This window comes from Lethenteron reissneri, chromosome 8 (genome assembly GCF_015708825.2).
Source record: "Lethenteron reissneri isolate LAM-NWPU_2019-01 chromosome 8, ASM1570882v1, whole genome shotgun sequence".
NCBI classification, from domain to species: domain Eukaryota; kingdom Metazoa; phylum Chordata; class Hyperoartia; order Petromyzontiformes; family Petromyzontidae; genus Lethenteron; species Lethenteron reissneri.
The window spans coordinates 13348344-13370353 of NC_083786.1; the positions used below are offsets into that span (position 1 = coordinate 13348344).

Genomic DNA, 22010 nt, shown 5'->3' on the forward strand with positions numbered 1-22010 from the left:
TGAGCAATCATTGTGCCAGGTCGCTTCTGAAAAAGAGCGAAATAGCTCAGTGGGCCTTACCTGGTAAAATTACATTTGAATAGCTTAGTTTTTAGTTATCTATTGCAGGAGTCAGCAAGCTGCAGCTCCGAACCCGCATGCGGCTCTTTAAGGACTGCTTCGTGACGTTATTAACATGCACTGCGGCTCTTGACAACTTGAGTTTTTTACTGAATTAAAAAAAAATGTCTCTCGTTGCTATTTTGATTGCCGACCCCCGATCTATTGGGACATAGTTTGTAAGCAGGGTGGTGGGGCGGGCGGTGGGAGGGAGGCACGTGGGGTCACCTCGGTGAGACGGATGAGCGACTCGAGCTGGCGCGTGGTGATGGGCGTGCCATCTCCCCCGTGGTGCTGCCGCCGCAGTTCCAAGTAGAAGTCCTGCAGTGTCTGCGCCGCCTCTGCCGAGAGGCGTGGGCGCACGTAGCGCCGCGCGTAGCCAACGTACTTGCGCAGCAGCGAGTGGGGCACGGGGTCCAGCGCCTCGCCGCGCCGGCCTGCGCACGCGCGCAGGGCGACGCGGCGAGCGCCCGTAATTAACCTTCTCCCATTCCGATGACGTGTATGTGTACGTCATCGTTTGTTCTTCCAAATCCGTTCCGATGACGTGGGTTTACGCCATCGGAACGGAATCGGAAGTAAAATGCTACGGCGGGAGGGCATGTGGCACAGTGTGGAGCCAGCTATCGCAGAGTGCGGTCGTGTCGCTGCAGTTCTCTGCGGTGATGTTTTTAAACACAGCAGCGCTACACCTCTCTGAATAAAATTAACGTCAACCGCTCGCGCGTTCCAAGATTCAGTGGTGAGCGGGACCCATCTTGCAGATGTCTCAGAATGGGAAAGAGTTCATATAAATAAAAAAGTCTAAGTGATTTATTGCTCTATTTAGCATTGAGCGCGGTGCTCATCTTCAATTTACAAACCTGAGCCAATGGTGAAAACACCGCGTCCCTATGGCATGGGCGAGTCTAATCTTAGGACAACAACACCGTGAACGGTAAAGCATAAATGCAATATCTCAGTCCGTCTGTCTGGAGGTGGGTGGTTATGATAACTCTCGTAAATAGTACCAACATTTTAATTTAAAGTTGTCTTTCTATTAAGAACTTGCCCTGTTGAAAACCGGCCAAATTGATCATGGGTTGGCGAAAGCTTCCAGACACAAATCAGCACCCTAAGGACTACAGTGCTTCGATGTGCCCACATCTACGCTTCCCCGCCTACACCAAACCTGCACCGACCAGCATGCCAAAGAAAGGTAAAACAACCTCCGCGACCCACACGGCATGGGTGGCCGTCATCCATCAACGGTTCGACAAAAAGGGAGGTTCTATTCTGAGCCGTCGTTACCTTAAGTCGATCGGAAAGAGAGAGGTCACCGAGGACATCGTCAGACGAGAGGCGGCGAGCTCCAGCCCAGGGACAGCCGCACGGCTCACGGAGGCCCCCGCCAGCAGCCGCTTGCCGGCGTGCATGGCCATGACGTGCTCCGAGAGCACGTGGTCGCGCTCCTCGTCCGGAGTGTCCACCAGGATGAAGACGAGGTCGAAGCGCGACAGCAGGGCACTGCCCATCCTGCGTTCAACACGCGACGCAGCAGGGCCGGGTCAGCTGTTTGATTTTTTTTCAGTAGGAGCCCGATATGGAGCACAAACCACAAAAGAGTGGGGGTAGGGGGGGAGTGGTGTACAGAAATTCCTCGGACATTAGTCAGACCGAAAGGCTGTGCACGTGAGTTTAAAGAAGGGGGGAGATTGGGCTCGTTACCCTACCCATTGAGTGGGGACCGCGAGAGGGGTGTGTGTACTTTTATATGCGAAGGTGAGGTGAAATTTTTGTTTAAAGAAATTTGAGGGAGCGGGTGGAAGAAGGAGGTTGGGGGGCGTAGGAGGATAGAAAACAGAAAGCGAGGAGGGCCAAGTGAGCTGTTAATAGGTGAATGGACTCACTAATCGTAAACGACCATCATCGGCCGACTGTTCATTTAATCAGTTGTTTGTTGGTCTGCCATTCTGTTTCAAATCCAAGGATGAAATGATGTGATGAGGTCAAAGTGTGACAGGAGGGCACTTCTCATCCTGCGTGGCTTTTAATGGGAGATCAGACACAGTTCCGTAAACAATCACTGTCGTGCTTAAATTTCGATTTAAAGCTTTCGTGACTGCAGGGATTCATCTTCTTGGTTCTTTCGGTAAAGTCACGTAGAATGGAAATAATAAAATAATAAAACATAATCAAATAATTCTCACGACGTTTGGCCACAATGCAAGCAGCCGTCCTCAGGTGAAGAACAGGTCTGTTGAGACGACAGAGTCTGAATGACACACCCAGGCTTGGAGCGTATATTTAAGCTGGGAGGGAGGAGGAAGAGCGCCTTGACAAAAATTTGCATATCAAGAGGAATTTTTGCATATTTATGGGAAAAGCAGATATGCGATTAGTACTACTTGTGAAATGTGTAGGAGGTTTGGCTTATTTAACAATCATTATTTACTCATTGAAAGATGACTGCTTATCGGTGTGTCTGTCAAACGCTTATAACTTGAGAGCCGAATGCAGTAAGAGGATTAGCAATGCACCAAATTCCCCGATTCCAAAATGGAATGTTGTAACTACAGGACATGATCTAACTTGCAGATCCGACAAAAACTCAGGATACAATAATTGTTTGGTTGTGATTTAATCGCTCACTAAAAGCTGTAGCGCAATGGTCAGTGCAGTGAGCTAATTGTGCCAGTTACATTTTGATTTAAAGCTTTCGTGACTGCAGGGATTCCTATTATTGGTTATTTCAGTAAAGTCACGTAGAAGGGAAACAATAAAATAATAAAAATATAAAACAATACAATTCTCACGACATTTCGATTGCAACACAAGCAATCATCATCACATGATGATCATCACCTGATGATTGCTCATCACCTGATGATGACTGCTTGTTGCAGTCAAAACGTCGTGAGAATTTTTATTGTTTTATATATTTTTTATTTCCCTTCTACGTGACTTTACCGAAAGAACCAAGAATATGTGCCACAGTTCTCTGCACTCATTAAGATACTGTCCAAAGAAAACTGAAACCCAATATCCCCTGATAAAAGCCTTGGGATTCATTAAGACTTTCCTGGGTAACCCCATTCAAAGACTCAAATCCAACCACTGTCAAATCAGGAATTGATTTTGAAACCGCACACACGGAGCTGCACGGCACTTTGGGAAGCGAGCGAGATTGTTTGCGCGTGTGTAATCTCCAGACAATCAACCTTGGTGCGCTCATCCAATCGATGTCACATTTCACTGAGCTGTTGTGCATCTCTGTAATTGCTCCAAAATGCGAAAAGCTCTTTGCCCACTACCCCGTGGCAAAAGTGGACAGCATATAATGCTGGCACTTGATAAAATCCTCATATTGCGTAACATGTACATTCCTATGAATGACAAACCTCACAATGTTAATGAAAATCACCGAGATGTCTGGTATGCAGGAGGTCATGGGTTCAGTCCCGACCCTGGCAACTGTGTATTTGGAGTTTGCATGTTCTCCCCGTGGTCACGTGGATTTTTCTCAGGGTCCTCCAGTTTTTCCCTCCACATTTAGAAACATGTATTTGACTATACCTTCCTTTCCACTTGATAACCCACTTCGTTGAGCTATCATTTGTGGCCAACTTCTGAAAAAGCGCTAATAGCTCACTGGGCTTTACCTGGTAAAATCAAAAGTTTTAGTTTAGTTTACACCTTGAGCGCAGGAGCGGTGGCACAGTAGTTAGCGCCATGTGAAGCCGGCAACCCGAGTTTGATTCCCAGCCACGGCGAACAGTAAACCAGTTTTTTCTCCCCATCAAATTCACCAATCCACACGAACCAGACTGGTGAAGTATAATAAAAATAGTTTCCATTAGCAAAGCCTTGACAAAGGGCTGTAAGTTATTATTTGTTATTAATTTTGGAAAATAATTCTCCATCTCGTGAAGTCTTACGTTTATCCGGTAGCGAGCACATTATGATATGTGGTGGTACGTGCCGAACACGTACCACCGCAAATGTATGAGTATTGAAAAATCAGTCATGGAGTACGGTGAATTCAGAAGTGAAGCACAAACTTTAGGTTCTCGGAGACAGTCTTGGACTTGTTGTAGTGCCCACAGACAGGATTGGCAGCTGCCACGATGGACGTTCGTGCCGGAAGGCTGCAAACCTGCACGGCCAGACAGATATCGTAAATGTAGCGTAGACATCAAGACACAAGACTGAGCATGTTTCGCCATGAGAAAACACCCGCTGCAACAGATCGAACCACAGGCCGTCTTAGAAACATCAACCAGACCGGCTTACTTTCACCTCTGCAGGGAAGGGTTCAATCGTCCCAAGCATGCGGAACCTATGGGCCGCAGGTCATACGACCACGTGAGGCCTAAAACTTCTAAACGGCTTACAAAAATATTAAATCCGTGACTGCGAGCATCTTAGCTGCACTAATCAAGTGCTAGAGAGGAATAATTTTTACTTGGCAACGTGTTTTTTTAATTCCGAGTGCAATCGGTCACTTCTGTAAACGCAGGGGACTCTTGCTGTGAGAAGTGACTGAGCTGTAACGCGTGGCTCCTCGCCAACGGGATTTGAAAGCCCCATTCGACCCTCGGTGAGAAAAATGTTCCCCACCCCTGACTTACGTGGTTGTTTTGTTGCGAGCGGGTTATTACGTGCACCTCCAATTAGCACGGTTGGCTATGTACGGCGCAAAAGACGTTCAACATACACACATACATACACTTTATAATTAAGATATTCCTCCAGAAGAACTATCCAAAACATCAAGATATGCTTTTCTCTCAATGACAGAAAAAAAAGTTCAAGTTTTACACGCAACGATTTGCCAAAAACACGAATTTATCCCTGCGAGCTCTGCTACGCAAACAAATCGAAATTGTACACGATGGATTTATTTGCGAGGACACTTCGGACTCTGCTGAGACCATCCGTCAAAATCACTGCACAGACGAGAATCTGGTTTATATTGGGCGACAAACCTCGGGGCCCAGGGGATGTGGCTCAGTCGTGTTGACACGAGCCTAAGCGTTCCCCTGAGCCACTCAGCCAGCTCTGTGCGCGACTGCCAATTAAAAACCCCGTGCCCACTTCCCGTACCACACCACGCCAGCCTTGGCCAAGCTGATACCTCTGTTGCTCCATCGCCTCCAGCAGTGCCTGGTGTTGATTTGGCATTTTGTCAAACTCGTCGATACAGCACAAGCCTAAGAAAACAAACATACGCAACACACGAGGGTCGTTTCCTAACTTCTTACGGGGACAGCAAACGCCTTGCAGTCCCCTGCGTGCGTCATGAACCCAGCACAAATACCAGTTGGAGTTCTGAGAGATGTTTTGAGTACAAATCCAAACTTTTTGCTGATTTCAGGAAAACGTCACTAATTAGAAACATGAATCGCTATGAATGTGATTTTTTTTTACAGTGTTGTGAGATATGGATGCATTTCAACGACGACATTTCAATGTCTATTGCCGTGGTTCTCAACATTTTTTGGCTACTGTGCTCCCCTGTTGAATTTTGTTTCAAACGGTTACCCCCTTGCCTGACCCACCATGGTTCTGATAAAATAAATGTAAGAAGAACGAACATCAATATTTTAACCAATTGTCCATTTTGTGAAGTATCCTAACTGGCTCGTGACTGCAAGCGAATAAAAAAAACAACGGACGCTCTGCATGCGTGATGTCATTTCTTCGCACTCGCTGGTTATTCTTCGAAACCACTTTGTTTATGATCAATGAGTTTAGAAAGGTATTTTATAGGTTACCATGCGGATTGAAATGTTATCGCAGTTATTTTATATTGGCAGATTCGTACATGATAATTCACCGATGACACATCTATTATATAATTTCACAAATGTTTAAACCACCTCGCTCACCCCCAGGGGTCCACGTACCCGCCGGTGAGAACCACTGGTATTGACAATATGGTTGTAGATAGCATCTAAAAGCAACAGGATCTCAAGACACTGTACAGGGGCCACAGCGGACAGAGTTGCAGTGGTCAGGTTGAGATTTCAGAATCAAAAATGTATTTATACTGGATGGATCCGATGAGCTATAAAAGTCTTTTTCACAGATGTCCAGTCGGAGCAGGTAAGAACGTTACAACAACAAACAATACAAAAACATGACAGGAGTGCAAGTACAAGAAAGGTAAACAAATCACCAAAACACACACAAATACAACTAAACAATCCCCATCCTACCAGACAAAGCCCACTGAGGTACTTATTGTTCAAAAGCGACCTGGCCACAAAGGATATCTCAACAAAGTGGCTTACCATTTGGACATTTATAGCAGCAAAATAATCAAAATATTAGAAACGCATGTTGCTAAACGTGGAGGGCATGAAGATATTTCATGAAACGATTAAGCCTAGCCATGAGCACTGCTGCTTGAAAACCAGGGATGCCTCTGTAAATGACACCCATTTTCCACCGGTAAATCCTAATCATGATAGCACGGCGCTCTTTTGGAATGGGTGGTTTTTCACTGTGATTCAGAGGCAAGCCAGAACCAAACCGTGATGTGCAGAGCCAGGAGCGTGGCTACCGACTTATTCATTCTGCGCCGACCACCAGCATCACCAGCTTAGCTTTTGTAGTGGAAAAACCACCTGGCACCAACTGAGCCGAGCCAAGCCGAGCTGGCTGGCTCGGCGTGGTCCCCCGCACGGCTCAGTTATGCAGTGGAAAGAGGTGCAAGTTGCGCACGTTTGTTGTAATGGGGCCATCACCTTGATCTCCCAGGACCAGGGCACCAGCTTCCAGCGCGTAGTCCCCTGAGGGACCGTCCTTGGAAAGCGTGACGGTGAGTCCGGCCGTGGTGGTGGTGTTGCCGCACACGTACACGCCCCGCGGCGCTATGTTGCACACCGCCTATAACGAAGCACCGTCAACAACGCAACACCCAATCCGTAGTTACCCAATGGCACGTGGGGCGTACAACTCTTTCCGTCAATCTGCTGCTGGATGAGGGCCTCCCCAAGGCCATGCAGGTCGTGGCGGTTGGTTGATCTTACGTCACCATGCTGGTGAGTGCGAGGTGGCAAGGTGAGGAGCAGATGTGAGAGGATACAATACAGAATGGATTTTTTCTGTACTGCCCCCCTGAAGTGCATCACGTAGCCCCACAGCGACCCAAAACCAAACCGGCATGTAGGGTGGTCACCCCCCCATCCAAGCACTATCCAGGCTCAAAATCTGCTTATATTCTTAGATCTTACAAGATCGAGCACATTCTCAACGATTTAGTAAGAAGGCTACATAATACACGTAAATGAATGATTCCCCTTGTTGAAGTGGGTAGATGCAGAATGATCCAAGTCCAAACATCTATGGCTTCAAATCTGTGCAAATGTCAAATACATCATGGCACTGTTAGCAAGACCATGCTATTGTGTGCTTATAAGACGGCCGTTTTACTTATAAATTATCATTTAAGAAGCATGCGACAACATCACCATGAATACACCCAGGGTTGTTAAGACTTCAGAAAACCAAGCAGGATATGAACACGATTTATTCCTGGGACAGAAGCCTGCCTGGAAAATACCAGGTGTCGTATCATCGGTATCACGAATCCAACTGGATGGAATTTGCGAAGGCACGCTAATATTTGCAAGGCCTCGCGCATTTTCATTTAAACAAGCTCCGCAAATATAACCCTGCTGTCAACGCCGCCGCCGCCACCTGCAGCATTTGGCTCTTGCCGAGGCCTGGGTCACCCACGATGAGCACATGGGGGTCTCCGCGCACGGGGATGCGGTTCTTGTCCGTCACGTAGCGTTGGACGCCGCCAAAAAGGGCCAGGGCCAGCCCGGCTTTTACCAGCTGTGGGATTGCAAAGCAAAAGCGAGAAAAAGGATCACATCGCAAAGAATAATAATAATAATACATTTAGTCGATTGATTGTTACTCGACTACCATCTGCAAATCGATGCAAGTACAACAGACAACACTATGATACCTCCTTTACCAGTGGCAAAATATAGTAATAGGTTTTTACCCTTTCAACTGGTACAAAATCTGACAGCTTTATACAAGGGATCATGTTTGCAATAACCACAACACAAGCAGTCAAAATGCAAACAATAAGAAACAACTCTGATAATGAAAGGCACTGTCCTTGAAGTTGATTGGTCCACACCCGAGACAGCTTTTCTTAGAGCCTAGTCTCCATTGGTGTTGGACCAGATGACGCCAAAAGGCGTACAACTCGAAAACAGCGCACTATCAGGGTATTGAGAGCTCGGGGTAAGCATTTACACTATGAGACCTCCTTTACCAGTGGCAAAATATAGTAACAGACAAGTGAATTCCTATCACACGGCAAGCTGTTAATCAGCTGCACCCAGAAAGATCGTGGCCTTACCCTTGGCAGAGAGAACTTAGTGACCAAGATGAACCAAATAGAAGGGTGCCAACATTGTGTCATTGAAACTCCTGTATTGTACAGATAACAAGCATCATTTTACTTTTTAATCAGAGTAGTTTGGTAAAAAGAAAAACAATCTCATCGGTACCCCAAGATCCTATGAATACATTTAGTGACAAAGGAATGAAGTGTCCATGTCACTACCCCACAGAGTACAACAGGAAGTGCAAGGTCAATGAAAACGCGTACTTTGTCCTGCGGATCAGAAGCCTCCGTGAGAATCTGCGACTGCTGACTCGCAAGTGAATGCACGGACACTCTTATGATTTAGTCTTCATTTAGCATTTTATAAAACTTACTTTTGAAGGCTGACATTGTTGAATCAGCCGAGTTCCTTTAGACCACAATGTTCTCACGTTTTATTTGATGGTTTCTCATACCCAATCCCTCCACCCGTATATCAATGAGCTGTCACTCGATTTAAAATTCTGAAATTCAATCATGTTCGCGGAGGTGACATGATGCAGCACTAACGCACGTAATTATATGAGGCGCACAAGGCGTTTAAGACTGTAATGTGAAAAATAAAATTGAATAGACAAACTGCTAGAATAAAATGTCTTCATCAAGGACAGAACTCACTTGCGCAGGCAACGGTAAACCAAATGATTCGTGTTACAGTGTATACCAACCCTTGGAATTGATAACTGTAAACTAAAAATCATAGTGGTTCAGTTAATATACATGTATCCACCGTGCACCCATGGTTCATGGTGTATATGTATGTTTTGTACGAACCTCGTGGCCGTAAATGGTCGGACAAATAGAACTGCAAAACAAACCAGACATGTCCACTTATGGAATGAAAACATAGTGGATAATAAAGAGCACTGTTATATTATAATCACTTTCTTCCATCTCAGGGACAATACAAAACCCTGTTCATTTTCTTCCATCAACTTAATATTCCAAATACATTTGCTGTATTTCACGAACATGTAGTTGAAATTACAATGTACATTTTTTTTAAACATCATGACTTGAATAGTAATGATATGTTTATATTTATTGTGAGTGGTAATGGTAAAATTACATTACTGCCTCCATGTTCTGGGCCACACGATCAACTCATTTGATATTAACACACCCAACAGCCCATGAGGGGCAGGTGTGCTCAACTCCGTCGATGCAAGTCGATAAGTCTCTATGTAAGTCAACGGATCTCTATCTGAGTCTCAGAGTCTCTATACATGAGTCAATGGTGACCGGGTTTTGAAAGCATCGACTCACTACACTTGAGAACCCGGTTAATCACAGTTGCCACAGCACTGGTCTATGAGCCACCACCCAGCCACAGCATTCCTGCACATTTGTGTGTGCACTCACTGCATGCACAAGTAGCATCTAGCCTGGCACAAGCACTGTGGTGACATCACCGCCACTTAATGGCGAATGGCGGCTGTTGTCGTTGTTGTGCACTCACTGCACAAGGAGACGAAAGAGGTCGGGCTGCGCTTGGATCTCCTGCACGGCATACAGCTCCTTGAGAGAGAAATCCAGCGCCACCCCAGGTGCCGTATCTTCCCCGCCCCCGTCACTACGCTGCCCTTGGTGTTGCTCACCGCCACCGCCTGGATGTACAGCAGGAACATGCACTTGTCCTTGTTGCTTTTGTTGCGTCCTTGAGTGAGTGGCACACAAGACATCCACACGGGCAGGCAGAGACGGAAAACAGTAGAGGTCACCCGGTGTAAATATCAAAGGTTAATCTTACATTGGATTAGAAATCGTGGCTTGATCAAACATGTCTTAAAATGCACGTGTAAAGCATGATAGCTCAGATTCACATCTCGACGCAACGGCCAATAAACATTGCCAGAATATATTAACTGGACTTCCACTGAATAAATAGTCGAAACATCTCCCTTTATTTGAAACAAGCCTATGACCAAATCACCTGCAATGCACCTGATCTCATCAGACATTGAAAGATAAACATGGTTGAGCCTGCACAGTGCTTATATGTATTACCACCATGCATAAAAAAGTGATGTAGATAGCTGCAGAGTTATGTTGCGGCAAATCCAAAGGACGATCACTGTGGATCTATACCCATGGTGCAAGTATTCACATCTCTGTGCACATATCTACTATGGGCATAAGTCAGAGAGCCGACGAAAGATTGCAGGCTCTAAAGGCAGTCTCGATCGTGTATATATGTACATATACACACATTTCGATTTAAAGCTTTCATGACTGCAGGGATTCATCTTCTTGGTTCTTTTGGTAAAGTCACGTAGAAGGAAAATAATTAAATAATAAAAATAAAACATAATAAAATAATTCTCACGACGTTTCGGCCACAACGCAAGCAGCCGTCTTCGAGACGACTCTGTCGTCTCGACAGACCTGTTCTCCACCTGAAGACGGCTGCTTGCGTTGTGGCCGAGACGTCGTGAGAATTATTTTATTATGTTTAATTTTTATTATTTTATTATTTTCCTTCTATGTGACTTTACCGAAAGAACCAAGAAGATATACACACATGTCCAGCACTTTATGCAAGAGCCTCTCCACATCATGCATGCAACGAATCGGAGTTTGCATCCTAGAGCAGCCACTCTAAAGCGTTCGCTTCTCTTTACAAAACAGACAGGTACGGTTAACGAACTCGGGGCATGCCTTCATCGCTGCTGGCGACCTTTACGATGCCCGTGAGGGTGATGACGTCCCCGGGGACGCAGCTGTCGACGAGGTCGTGCGTGAGCTCACACTCCACCGTGCGAGGGATCCTGCCGGCCTCACGCTGCTCCCCGTGCATCAGCTCCTGCACCCTGGAATTCATCGAGACTCCTTCACTGCCTGCAACAGACTCTTCTCTTTTCGCAACGGTTTAAATCCCACGTGTGGAACGTATGGCAATTTCTGTCGCAGTGTACTGCTGAAGGAAGGCCTGCTCGTGCCGGTCGTAAGGGTTGTTTTGGCTAACATCATCATGCTGGTCAGTGCGGTCATGACACAGGATGCTAAGCACTGCACAACTTCTTCACCCCCAATTTAACTTTCATTTCACAAAAATTCCCCTTTTATGTCCGAAATAAATCTCATAAAGCAGGATGTGCTGTGTCTTGAATCTACAACCTCTATAAAATAAGTTCACATTTCAGCTTCTGTACAAATGTTTTATGTATGGTTTGAGATTACTACTCTTAAAAATTTAACAGCAGTGCGTACTGACTGTGGTGGCACCTGCTATGATGACAGCAGTGCATACTGTGGTGGTACCTGCTATGATGACAGCAGTGCATACTGTAGTGGTACCTGCTTTCACTGCAGCAGTGCATACTGTGGTGGTACCTGCTTTTACTGCAGCAGTGCATACTGTGGTGGTACCTGCTATGATTACAGCAGTTAATACTAACTGTGGTGGAAGCTGCTATGATTACAGCAGTGCATACCGATTGTGGTGGTACCTGCTATCACTACAGTAGTACATGCTGACTCTCGCAGTATTTATCGACTCTATAGCACAAAGTACTCACCTGACAGAGTGGCATGGTGAGGCCTAGTCCCGTGCAGTGGGACCTGCTATGATTACAGCAGTGCATACTGACTGTGGTGGTACCTGATATGATTACAGCACTGCATACCGACTGTGGTGGTACCTGCTACATCTAGCGACTGAATAGTAGTAATAACGGCACGCATCGGGGTTGGGGAGACATCACACAGTGAAGAATTTACCTGAACGTTTAGTGTATTTTTATAGCATTTTTAACACGAAAGAAAATGCCCCCACCCCACCAAAGTCGCGTGATTTGGTATCGTCGTGCGTGCGTGATAAATAAATAAAAGGTCTACTGCCTAGAGTGCTAGCATCTAGCGACTGTAAACATTAGTAACTGCACGCATCGGGGTGGGGGGGACATGACACAGTGAAGAATTTACGTCGGCGTTTAGTGTATTTATAGCATTTTTAACGCTGTATTTTTATAGCATTTTTAACGCAAAATTAAATTTCCCCCTCACTCCCACCAAAGGCGTGCGACTTGGCATTGGCCGTTACCCCCCACCAAAGGCGCGTGAGTTGGTATGGTCGTGCAAGTGGCATAAATAAGTAAATTATTATTACGTAATCGGCCAGTGTAAAATTCCTTCTACTTTTACATCACCATCATCATGGCTTGGCTTCGCGAACGAAGATCTAGGAAGGACATCCACGTCTTCTGCAGGCACGCTGGTGGCTGAAGAGGCCTATGCGGGACAAGCAGGTCCTGCCACAACAGCTGCAAGTATAGGTCTCATCTGGGATGGGTGCTGAGGGATCATGGTTCTTCCTCCTTCTCCTTTAGTCCTCCATACGGGCCCTGCGGGTATCTTCGAAGAAGGAGGTGGCCTGGTGGACTGTGTGCCGCCAGGAGTTGCGATCAGCTGCTTGTGTTGCCCACTGACGGTGATCGATGCAGCAAGCAGTGAGGGACTTCTTCAGGGAGTCTTTGTATCGCTTTCGTGGTGCCCCTATGTCGCGATGGCCAGAGGACAGTTCCCCATACAGCACGATCTTAGGCAAGCGGTGGTTCTCCATCCTGGCGATGTGCCCTGCCCAACGAAGCTGTGTCTTGAGGACCATGGCCTCGATGCTGATGACCTTCGCTGACTTGAGGACTTCAGTGTTGGCGACGAAGTCACTCGATCGTTTACCTTTATCCCGATTTCCAATTGCATTTGTACGAGTACAGGACTTTGAGATACAAATACTATTCAAACACTTTAATGTGCTTAAAGACAGGCGTGAGTACATTGTGATTAATTATGTTTCTTGTGAGACAGTGCAATGCCTGACTCGCAATTGTTTTAACCTTGTTTTGTTGAACGTATAACTCAACAGAAGAGAGCCTTGCGTTTTTCTCACTTGATATTTTGCCAGTCAACAGTCTCGGTGAGCTGAGAGCGTCTGTTCGGCATGAATGTTCTCGAGCGGCAATCTTCATCTGCGCACTTTAGACGTTTAAAAACGCACGCCACGAACAGACGAACATGACCAAATTAATTACCCGCGACAGTGAAACGACAACGTAACATTTTTCAGCCATATAAAATCTTCAACGTGGGAACACATGATTACCAGGGAACATTGAAATTGTGCCAGGAAGAAACTGGAGTACCCAGAGAAACCCACGCCATATGAGGAGGCGATACCCAGGACTGCCATCTCCCGGCTCCCCATTGCAGTCCCATGCCTAAACACCTGGTGTGGTCACCTGTTCAACCCAGCTTGCGTTGACCCTGGATCATTTTTGGATGGGTGACAACCATAAAACAGGTGCTGTGTTAATTGGTTCTTTACCCTTCTATCTGGCAACAAAACTGACACCTTTTTGCAAGGAGTCATGTTTGCATAGACCGCAATACCTGCAGTCATAATACAAACAAAAGAACATAACTCTGATAATGTGCACTGTCCTTGAAGTTGATTGGTCCACACCCGAGACAGCTTTCCTTCGAGCCTAGTCTCATATGGGTTGGACCAGATGACGCCAAAAGGCGCACTCGTGCGCCTTTTGGCGTCATCTGGTCCAACCCATATGAGACTAGGCTCGAAGGAAAGCTGTCTCGGGTGTGGACCAATCAACTTCAAGGACAGTGCACATTATCAGAGTTATGTTCTTTTGTTGTATTATGACTGCAGGTATTGCGGTCTATGCAAACATGACTCCTTGCAAAAGGTGTCAGTTTTGTTGCCAGATAGAAGGGTAAAGAACCAATTATCATATTTTTACTGGCAAATGAGGTCCCCATAGTGTAGGTGCTGTGTTCTCCTGCAGAACTACGCTGTCAGCGCCTTCACCAACCCACGCAAACCATAATGGTGAAATAGCCCAATAACCCCCACGACCCGCATGGCGAATTAATGTATGTTGAACTTCTTTAGCACCGTACGTAACCAACCGTGATAATTGGAAGTGCGGGGGTAAGGACAACAAACTAAACACAAAAAGCAGTGTAGGAGGCCCTCATTGAGGCAGCTCAATCCCGTTTGGTTTTCGTAATCTGACCAGAACGGGCTCACTCGGGCCGATTTGTGCTTTTGAGAACAAATGAATTAGTGAATGAATGCACGAACGAATGACTTGAGAGCGGGATACCTGCCTTGGTCGGGAGCGTGAATTTCCCGTACGGGAGCGGCAGCGCTTGCTCGGTTCCGCACACATTGCAGGAGAAGGCGAGACGAGTGCACAGCGGTTTGATGTTGCCGACACGCACCACCGTGCCGCGGATCGCCACCAGCCTCCCGTAGCAGTTGGCACGCAAGTTCTTCAACTGGGTCAGCGGCTCGTAGTTGTAAATTCTGGTCACAAAAACGAGACGTGAAAATTTTACGAAATAAAACCAATAATGTACAACCCACCGTCGATCCCACTGCTGAACGAAGGCCTCCCTATGCCGTGCCGATTGTGGGGGTTGTTTGACCTTACGTAATCGTACAGGTCAGGGTAAAATGCAAGCTTAGTCAACTCGCACGGTCCAGTGTGATGCAATACGGCAAAAATTATTCACCACATCCTGCACGGTGAGGCACTCATTTAACAGTGGATTGACATATATAGGTACATTAAGTTCAGAGTACACAGTAAATGTGAACATGAACATCAAGACGTCATCACAACCTAATGCGATCGATGCCACCACACCAGCCTCCGCAACTGTTGCACAGTCGACAGCCAACTTTGTATGTGCATGTAAGGGCTCATTATTTTATTTTTTACGTTAAATAAAAGCAGAAACTCAGTGTTAGGGGGGACATTTTCCATTCACTCAAAGTGGATTTACAAAATGGGCTGTAGATGTACTTGTACAGTCTCCTCTCTTATAACGCGTGTTTTCATAACGCGAATTAGAAATAACGAGATAAATGTATTGGAGAACATACTTTTTACAACACGGATGCGAATTGGATATAACGCGATCGAGTTAGCAGAACTACGTTGCACGAGTCGGAGTAAGCGGTTGTACGGCTGCCTCGGCGTAGCATCACACAAGGCGGGATGCTGCTCGATGCTTCCAAGACAATACCCACGCACCTCAGACTTTCTTCAGCCTGCGTACGCATCTCGCATGCTATCGCGGACTGTGCTTTTACCTATAATATAGATTATTCATTATAACGCGATTTTTCCATGACGCAATGTTCTTTAGGAATGCAACCACCGCATTATAGGAGAACACGATGTATTATTATTATTTTTACCGAACGTTTATAAGAGGCACGTTCACGGTGGGCGCCTCTTCTTGCTGGATGTCGGCTTGTTTCTGCAGCTGCACCACCTGACTTTCCAAGTCCTTCGTAAGGGTCTGGCAATAACAGACACGAGCAGTGAGAGCGGCTACAACATCATCGGCACAGCTGCCGACAAAGACCCTAAGTCATATTCACTCCAAAAAGAAAATAAACCGAAACTACTTTTGTTCATGCGTGAAATTTATACACGACGGGGGTCGATGTTCATTCATTTGTCTGTATGGAAGTGTTGGAAGGTTTGTTTTAAAAACTGCCCCATGAGATGTTATTTTTTTGTTACTCCAAATCAGAGACTGATATATTAAATTGTAATAGATCAGGTCTAAACATAGCATTTGGGTAAGGTTTAGAATTGGTGATACTCTGGACAAAACTTATGTTACGGTTTACTAAGTATGGTGCGTAAGAAGTTCAAAATACATACAAGAATTAGCAGCCTAAAACCAAAGCAATCGGAATGAGCCCTATCTTATCAGATTTAGCAATCCAAGTAGGTATTGGGAGTGGCTAGTGCTTGGATCGGCGACCAGTGTTGTAGGCTGCTGTGGAACTACGTTGTCAGCAGAGAGCAGTGCAGCAACATCCATCGCTGTGATGTTCGTTAATGCTTCCTAGTCTGTGCTCCCCACCTTCACCACCATGCACTGACCAGCATGGTGAAGTATGCTCAAATAACTCCCACCACCCGCACGGTGTGAGAAGACTCTGATCCTGCAGTGGGTTAAAAAAAAGAGCTGTACGAGAACAAGTATTATCACTGTTGATGGATTATGGTCAAAATATCAGTGTGATGAGAACTCGGGTGAAATTTGAGTTTGAATGTCTAGACGTGGGGTGCAGTGTAAGTAGACCTGATGCACGGCCAACCCCATGTACTGCAGCACACGGTCAGGAGTCTCAGCAAGGTCATCTGTCAGCGTAGGCATAGCGACAGTCAGACAGTGGTCCTCCACCAGTTCTTTGAAGTCCACCAGGATGCTACCTTTCTCTTCAATCTCATCCTGAACCAAACAAGCACAGCAGAGCACATTAACTTTTACTGGTAGGAACCACCTGGTTCCACCAGCCCACAGGGGATTATTGTGTCCGTCCGTCCGTCGGGCATCCAAAAATGGGAGGGGGTCGGGCTGGGTGGAGAGGGGAGGGTGGGGAGGGGCTGGGTGGGGAGGGGCTGGGTGGGGAGGGTGGGACTGGATGGGGGGTGGAAGGGGTGGGGCTGGGTGGGGAGGGGCTGGTCACCCCGTGGTGCCCTTATAAAACTCAACGTTTAACCTACTCACGGCGGCTTGTGCCCACCCTCAGTCGGCCATATTTGCGGAATACACCACGCTGCCGTTGACCCTGGCCATTGACCGAGCAACCCAACGTTCCTACCAGCTCCCTCCGCAGGAATGTGTTACACAAGAGCCTCAGCTTTCTGCCCCATAAGACTAAGTTGATATCTAAGACACCAAACAAGATCAATAAATGCCCTTCTCTGAAAATCTATGGTACAATTATATTGATATTCAAGTGAGGTGGAGCGATGGTTGTGAAGTGGTTCAAGCACGGCACTATGACCCGAAAAGTTGAGTTAAATTCGCAGTCATAGCAAACAATCAGTGGTGAGTGATATCTGAACCAGTCCCATCTCCACCTCCCTCTTCGCCAACCTGCACTGGTGCAGTATCGTCAAAAACACGAAATGGTACGGAAAGATCTTCATCCAGCAGTCGATTAGCGAAAGGGCTTTATATTATTGAAGTATAGTTTAACATGCATACAATACGTCATTAGAAACTTGAGGCATTCTTGGAAAATCCAAAAATGGTTTAACAGGAGGCCTTTAAATAGACAGGTGGCTCATTGACAAACAAATACCAAAGTTATTGTAAGCTAAAAAAAATACTAACGAGGAATTGTAACGTAAATTCACAGTACCTTATTATACAGTTCAAGTCTTGCAATGAAAAACTTCTCAAAGGCCTCCACTTTGGTGACAATTCCTCCGGAGTTGCAATAAACTAGAAACACAACAAAACACACAAAGTCAATAATACAAGTGGAACATGACATCGCAAACAGTCGTCATGTAAATACTGTGTCTGGTCCAATAAATTCCCAAAAAAACACAGAAAAATGTAGCACTGGAAAGTGTTCATCAAGTGACAAAAGAAAAGTGCATTTGGAATGGACAATAAATTAAACATTCATAGACAATGACAGTCCTCATTCAAAATAGCAGTACATATGTCACTATTACAATGAAACCACCACAAGATGCCAAACGCACGGAGGCAATAAAAATACATCAACCACCTTCGGAAGGAAAGTAGAGCTTCCATCCTGGGTATGGGCAGAAATCATCCAGGGTGGTTTGAAGGACCCTGGCTTGGCACGAAGAGGGAATCTTTGGAGATGACACATTGGATCCACCTGAAACATTTTGTAGGTATTGATCATGATGAACCTATGATTAAATCATCTAGAATTTCACCATCAGCAAGCAGTAGCCAGGGACAATGTTTTGATTGGCAACCGCTATGCATGCTGGGTTGTCATAACGCTTGCGAGGCTACGTGGTGGGCAGCAGAAGGCAGCGCAACAAATACATTATGGGATCTCCTTTGCCAGTACCAAAATATGATAATAGGTTTTCCCCTAAACAAAACATGTGTTAAGATGATTGGTCCAATCAGTTTCAAAGACAATGCATATATTATCAGAGTATGTTTTTGTTTGAATTCTAACCACAAGTATCGTGGTTAATGCAGACATGATTCCTTGTAAAAGGTTTCAGTTTGGTGTATTAACATCTGAACACCTGTTTTGTTGCCAGAAAAAATAGGAAAACCTATTCTCAACAAATACATTTACACGATCTAACCCAAAAAACCTGTAGTATGGATAATATTGGTCGCGAAAGCCTATGTGTTAAACAAATACGTTTTTGGAGTGCGCTTCTATGCCCCCACATCTATGCGCTCCGCCTTCACCAACTTACAAATCGTGAAAATTTCTCAAATAACCCCAATGGCCTGCACAGCATGAGGGATAGATGATGTATTAACAAACGTCTGATTCAAGGACATTATTTTTAAAAGTGCAGGCCATGTTGGGATGGTCCAAATTTGCCAACTTTTTCAATACAATTGGCAAATTACTTAAATGGGAAGTCACCACATACACCAGTGCTGCATTAGACCTTGCACTGAAAGTTGCCACTTGAGACCCCTTATGCTAGACTACGACAGGGAAGTGCAATGGTTCAAATGAGATATGCTGTAAGGTGCTTTGAGATTGTATCGCATAAGAATCATAATCTGTATGTATACTGGCGGAATCTGATGAGCTATAAAGCTCTTTATCACAGATGTCCATTATAAAGCTGCCTATCAAAGCGACCCGCAAAGCCAAACTCGAATCCTTATCATGTCGGGATGGGAATCGAAAGGCGAAATGAAGGTACAAGATCTTGCAAGTGAATGTGTTATACTGGTAGGAACCTCCTGGTTACACCAGCCCACAGGGGATTATTATGTCCGTCCGTCCATCGTGCAGGGAGGGGCTGAGTGGGGAGGGAGGGGCTGGGTGGGGAGGGTGGGGAGGGGCTGGGTGGGGTGGGGCTGGGTGGGGAGGGAGGGGCTGGGTGGGGCTGGGTGGGGGGTGGGAGGGGTGGGGCTGGGTGGGGAGGGGCTGGTCACCCCGTGATGCCCTTATAAAACTCAACGTTTAACCTACTCACGCCAGCTTGTGCCCGCCCTCACAGTCGGGCATATTTGCGGAATACACCATGCCGCCATTGACCCTGGCCATTGACCGAGCAACCCAACGTTCCTACCAGCTCCCTTACAAGTGAATGTGTTTATTATTACCACGGAAGCAGCTGCCACCACCGCCTCCCCGGCCGTTGTAGCGGCCACGCCAGCTACCTCCTGACCCTCTTGAAGCACCGCGCCAGCTTCTGTGGCCACCTCGCAGCCAGCCTCCACCTCCTCTCCCCCGACCCTCCGTCTCACTCATGCCCTGTGTGTCCTCAAGCAAACAAACAAAAATACAACGCAATTAAGGACATTTCATGCGCATGTACAATCGCTGCCCTTTTTCGTCAATGCACCGTCAGATGAAGGTCTTCCCACGCTGTGAAGTTGTTGGGGATACGGTAAACATAACCCCTTGTGCTTGCTGTGACAGTGAGGCTGTGAAGCCAGCCTGAGGGCAGGAGAGCAAAGGATGTTGCCACATAGCCGTCGTCCCCCATCTAAACTGGCCTTAATATCATCAATTATCTTATAAGTGGCTGAACGTGGTCGCATCTCTAGAGAAGAGGGCACACATCACTCAACAGCTAACAGACGGCAACTTTAACGTGAAGGGGAATGAGCGGCTGCTCTATTAGACAACTGCATGTTGTACCTTGCAGTGCAGTAAATGTCTAGGGATGCTGCACCATAAGGCTCTAGGTGAGTGTTCTTAGTGCGGTCCCCGACAGTGACAACATCTGGCAACAAAACTGACACCTTTTTTACAAGGAGTCATGTTTGCATTGACCACAATACCTGCGATCGGAATGCAAACAAACACAAGAATAATACATTTAGTCGATTGTTACTCGACTACCATCTGCAAATCGATGCAAGTACAACAGACATTATGAGACCTCCTTTACCAGTGGCAAAATATAGTAATAGGTTTTTACCCTTTCAACTGGTACAAAAACTGGCACCTGTATACAAGGGATCATGTTCGCAATAACCACAACACAAGCAGTCAAAATGCAAAAAAGAACTCTGATAATGATGTATACACTGTCCTTGAAGTTGATTGGTCCACACCCGAGACAGCTTTTCTTAGAGCCCAGTCTCACATAGTGTTGGACCAGATGACACCAAAAGGCGCAGTTTTGTTGCCAGATAAAAGGATAAAAACCCAATTATCATATTTTGCTACTGGCAAAGGAGGTTCCAATGGAGTGACAACATCGTGTTGCTGCTGTTAAACCCCCCATGGTGCTAAACGTGTGGCGACCCTCACACAGATGCTGTCTGTACGCCCAAAGTGCTATACCCCAGCCCCCCCCTCTCTGAAAATCAGTGAAGAAAACTGCCCCATAAGCGATGCCGTCTTGGTCTATAGGGTTTCGCAATGGGATTGCAACCCCCCAGATTGTCTCTGGGTTGCGATTAAAAACACGATGCAAAGAAGATTTTCTAAATCCTCGACAGATCTCGCCACCAAGCAAGCTCATTGCTCAGGTCCGTGTGGGGGGGGGTGGGGGGGGGTGGGGAACTCCCACACCTCTTGCAAACGCGGCTGGCCAGCGTGGAAGAGTAGGCCAAAATACCCTTGAGACTAAGAGGCCCTTCCACCAGCAGCAGTGCGACCTCACCGAGCAATTGCAGTGCTGCGCCTTTAGAACACGCAAACTGCACTCACGTATCAACGTATACGACGCATGCAAAGTAAGATTTGATTATTATAATTTTTTTACGTACACGTTATTCACGCGATGTTTTTTTTTACTCGTTACACAGTGTAAGCGACTTCGCCATTAAACTCGTCCGCAGTTGTTTATTTAAAAAACGAAACGAATTAAAATCTCCGCCGCCTCACGCACAAACTGTGTTTGTTATCTCCCGCGCGCGGCAACGTCGCCGCCGCTGATTGGACGACGACGCGCAGAGCTCACGGTACCGCCCCTCCAAGCAAGGCGATCGCTCATTGGTTGAAGTGAATCAAGGGAGGGGCTGCATGCCAAACCCGAGGGGGTTTCCCTCTGTCACAAAAACATTCCTCCTGCAGAGGGAGCTGGTAGGAACGTTGGGTTGCTCGGTCAATGGCCTGCAGGGTCAACGGCGGCGTGGTGTATTCCGCAAATATGCCTGACTGTGAGGGCGGGCACAAACCGGTTATCTCTTCTCTAGCCCGTGTCACCCACTCACCCATCAGTCCATCTCTTCTCTGGCCCGTGTCACCCACGCACTCACCCATCAGTCCATCTCTTCTCTGGCCAGTGTCATCCACGCACTCACCCATCAGTCCATCTCTTCTATAGCCCGTGTCACCCACTCACTCACCCATCACTCCATCTCTTCTCTAGCACTTGTCACCCACTCACTCCTCACCCATCAGTCCATCTCTTCTCTAGCACGTGTCACCCACTCACTCCTCACCCCTCAGTCCATCTCTTCTCTAGCCCGGTCACCCACTCACTCACCCATCAGTCCATCTCTTCTCTGGCCCGTGTCACCCACTCACTCA

General features: G+C 46.5%; 2 protein-coding genes across 2 annotated transcripts in view; one reads left to right on the forward strand and one right to left on the reverse strand.

The window, feature by feature from the left end:
* LOC133361864 (phospholipase DDHD1-like) overlaps positions 1-30 on the forward strand; it is a 32294-nt gene extending 32264 nt beyond the window's left edge. The window contains exon 6 of the mRNA XM_061580857.1: positions 20-30. Within this exon, the coding sequence (XP_061436841.1) occupies positions 20-30 (11 nt within the window). The remainder of the gene's footprint in view (positions 1-19) is intronic.
* A 231-nt stretch (positions 31-261) lies between these two features.
* Positions 262-21338, reverse strand: LOC133361876 (DNA helicase MCM8-like). The gene is given in 19 exon segments (XM_061580863.1): positions 262-580; positions 1390-1614; positions 4140-4234; positions 5190-5216; positions 5218-5291; positions 6831-6972; positions 7786-7926; positions 9269-9299; positions 9954-10054; positions 10057-10151; positions 11153-11304; positions 13383-13468; positions 14621-14819; positions 15720-15823; positions 16622-16771; positions 17691-17773; positions 18069-18185; positions 19625-19784; positions 21048-21338. Coding segments are annotated over 18 exon segments (2289 nt in total). The 5' UTR covers positions 19773-19784; positions 21048-21338.
* Between the last annotated feature and the right edge of the window lie 672 nt (positions 21339-22010).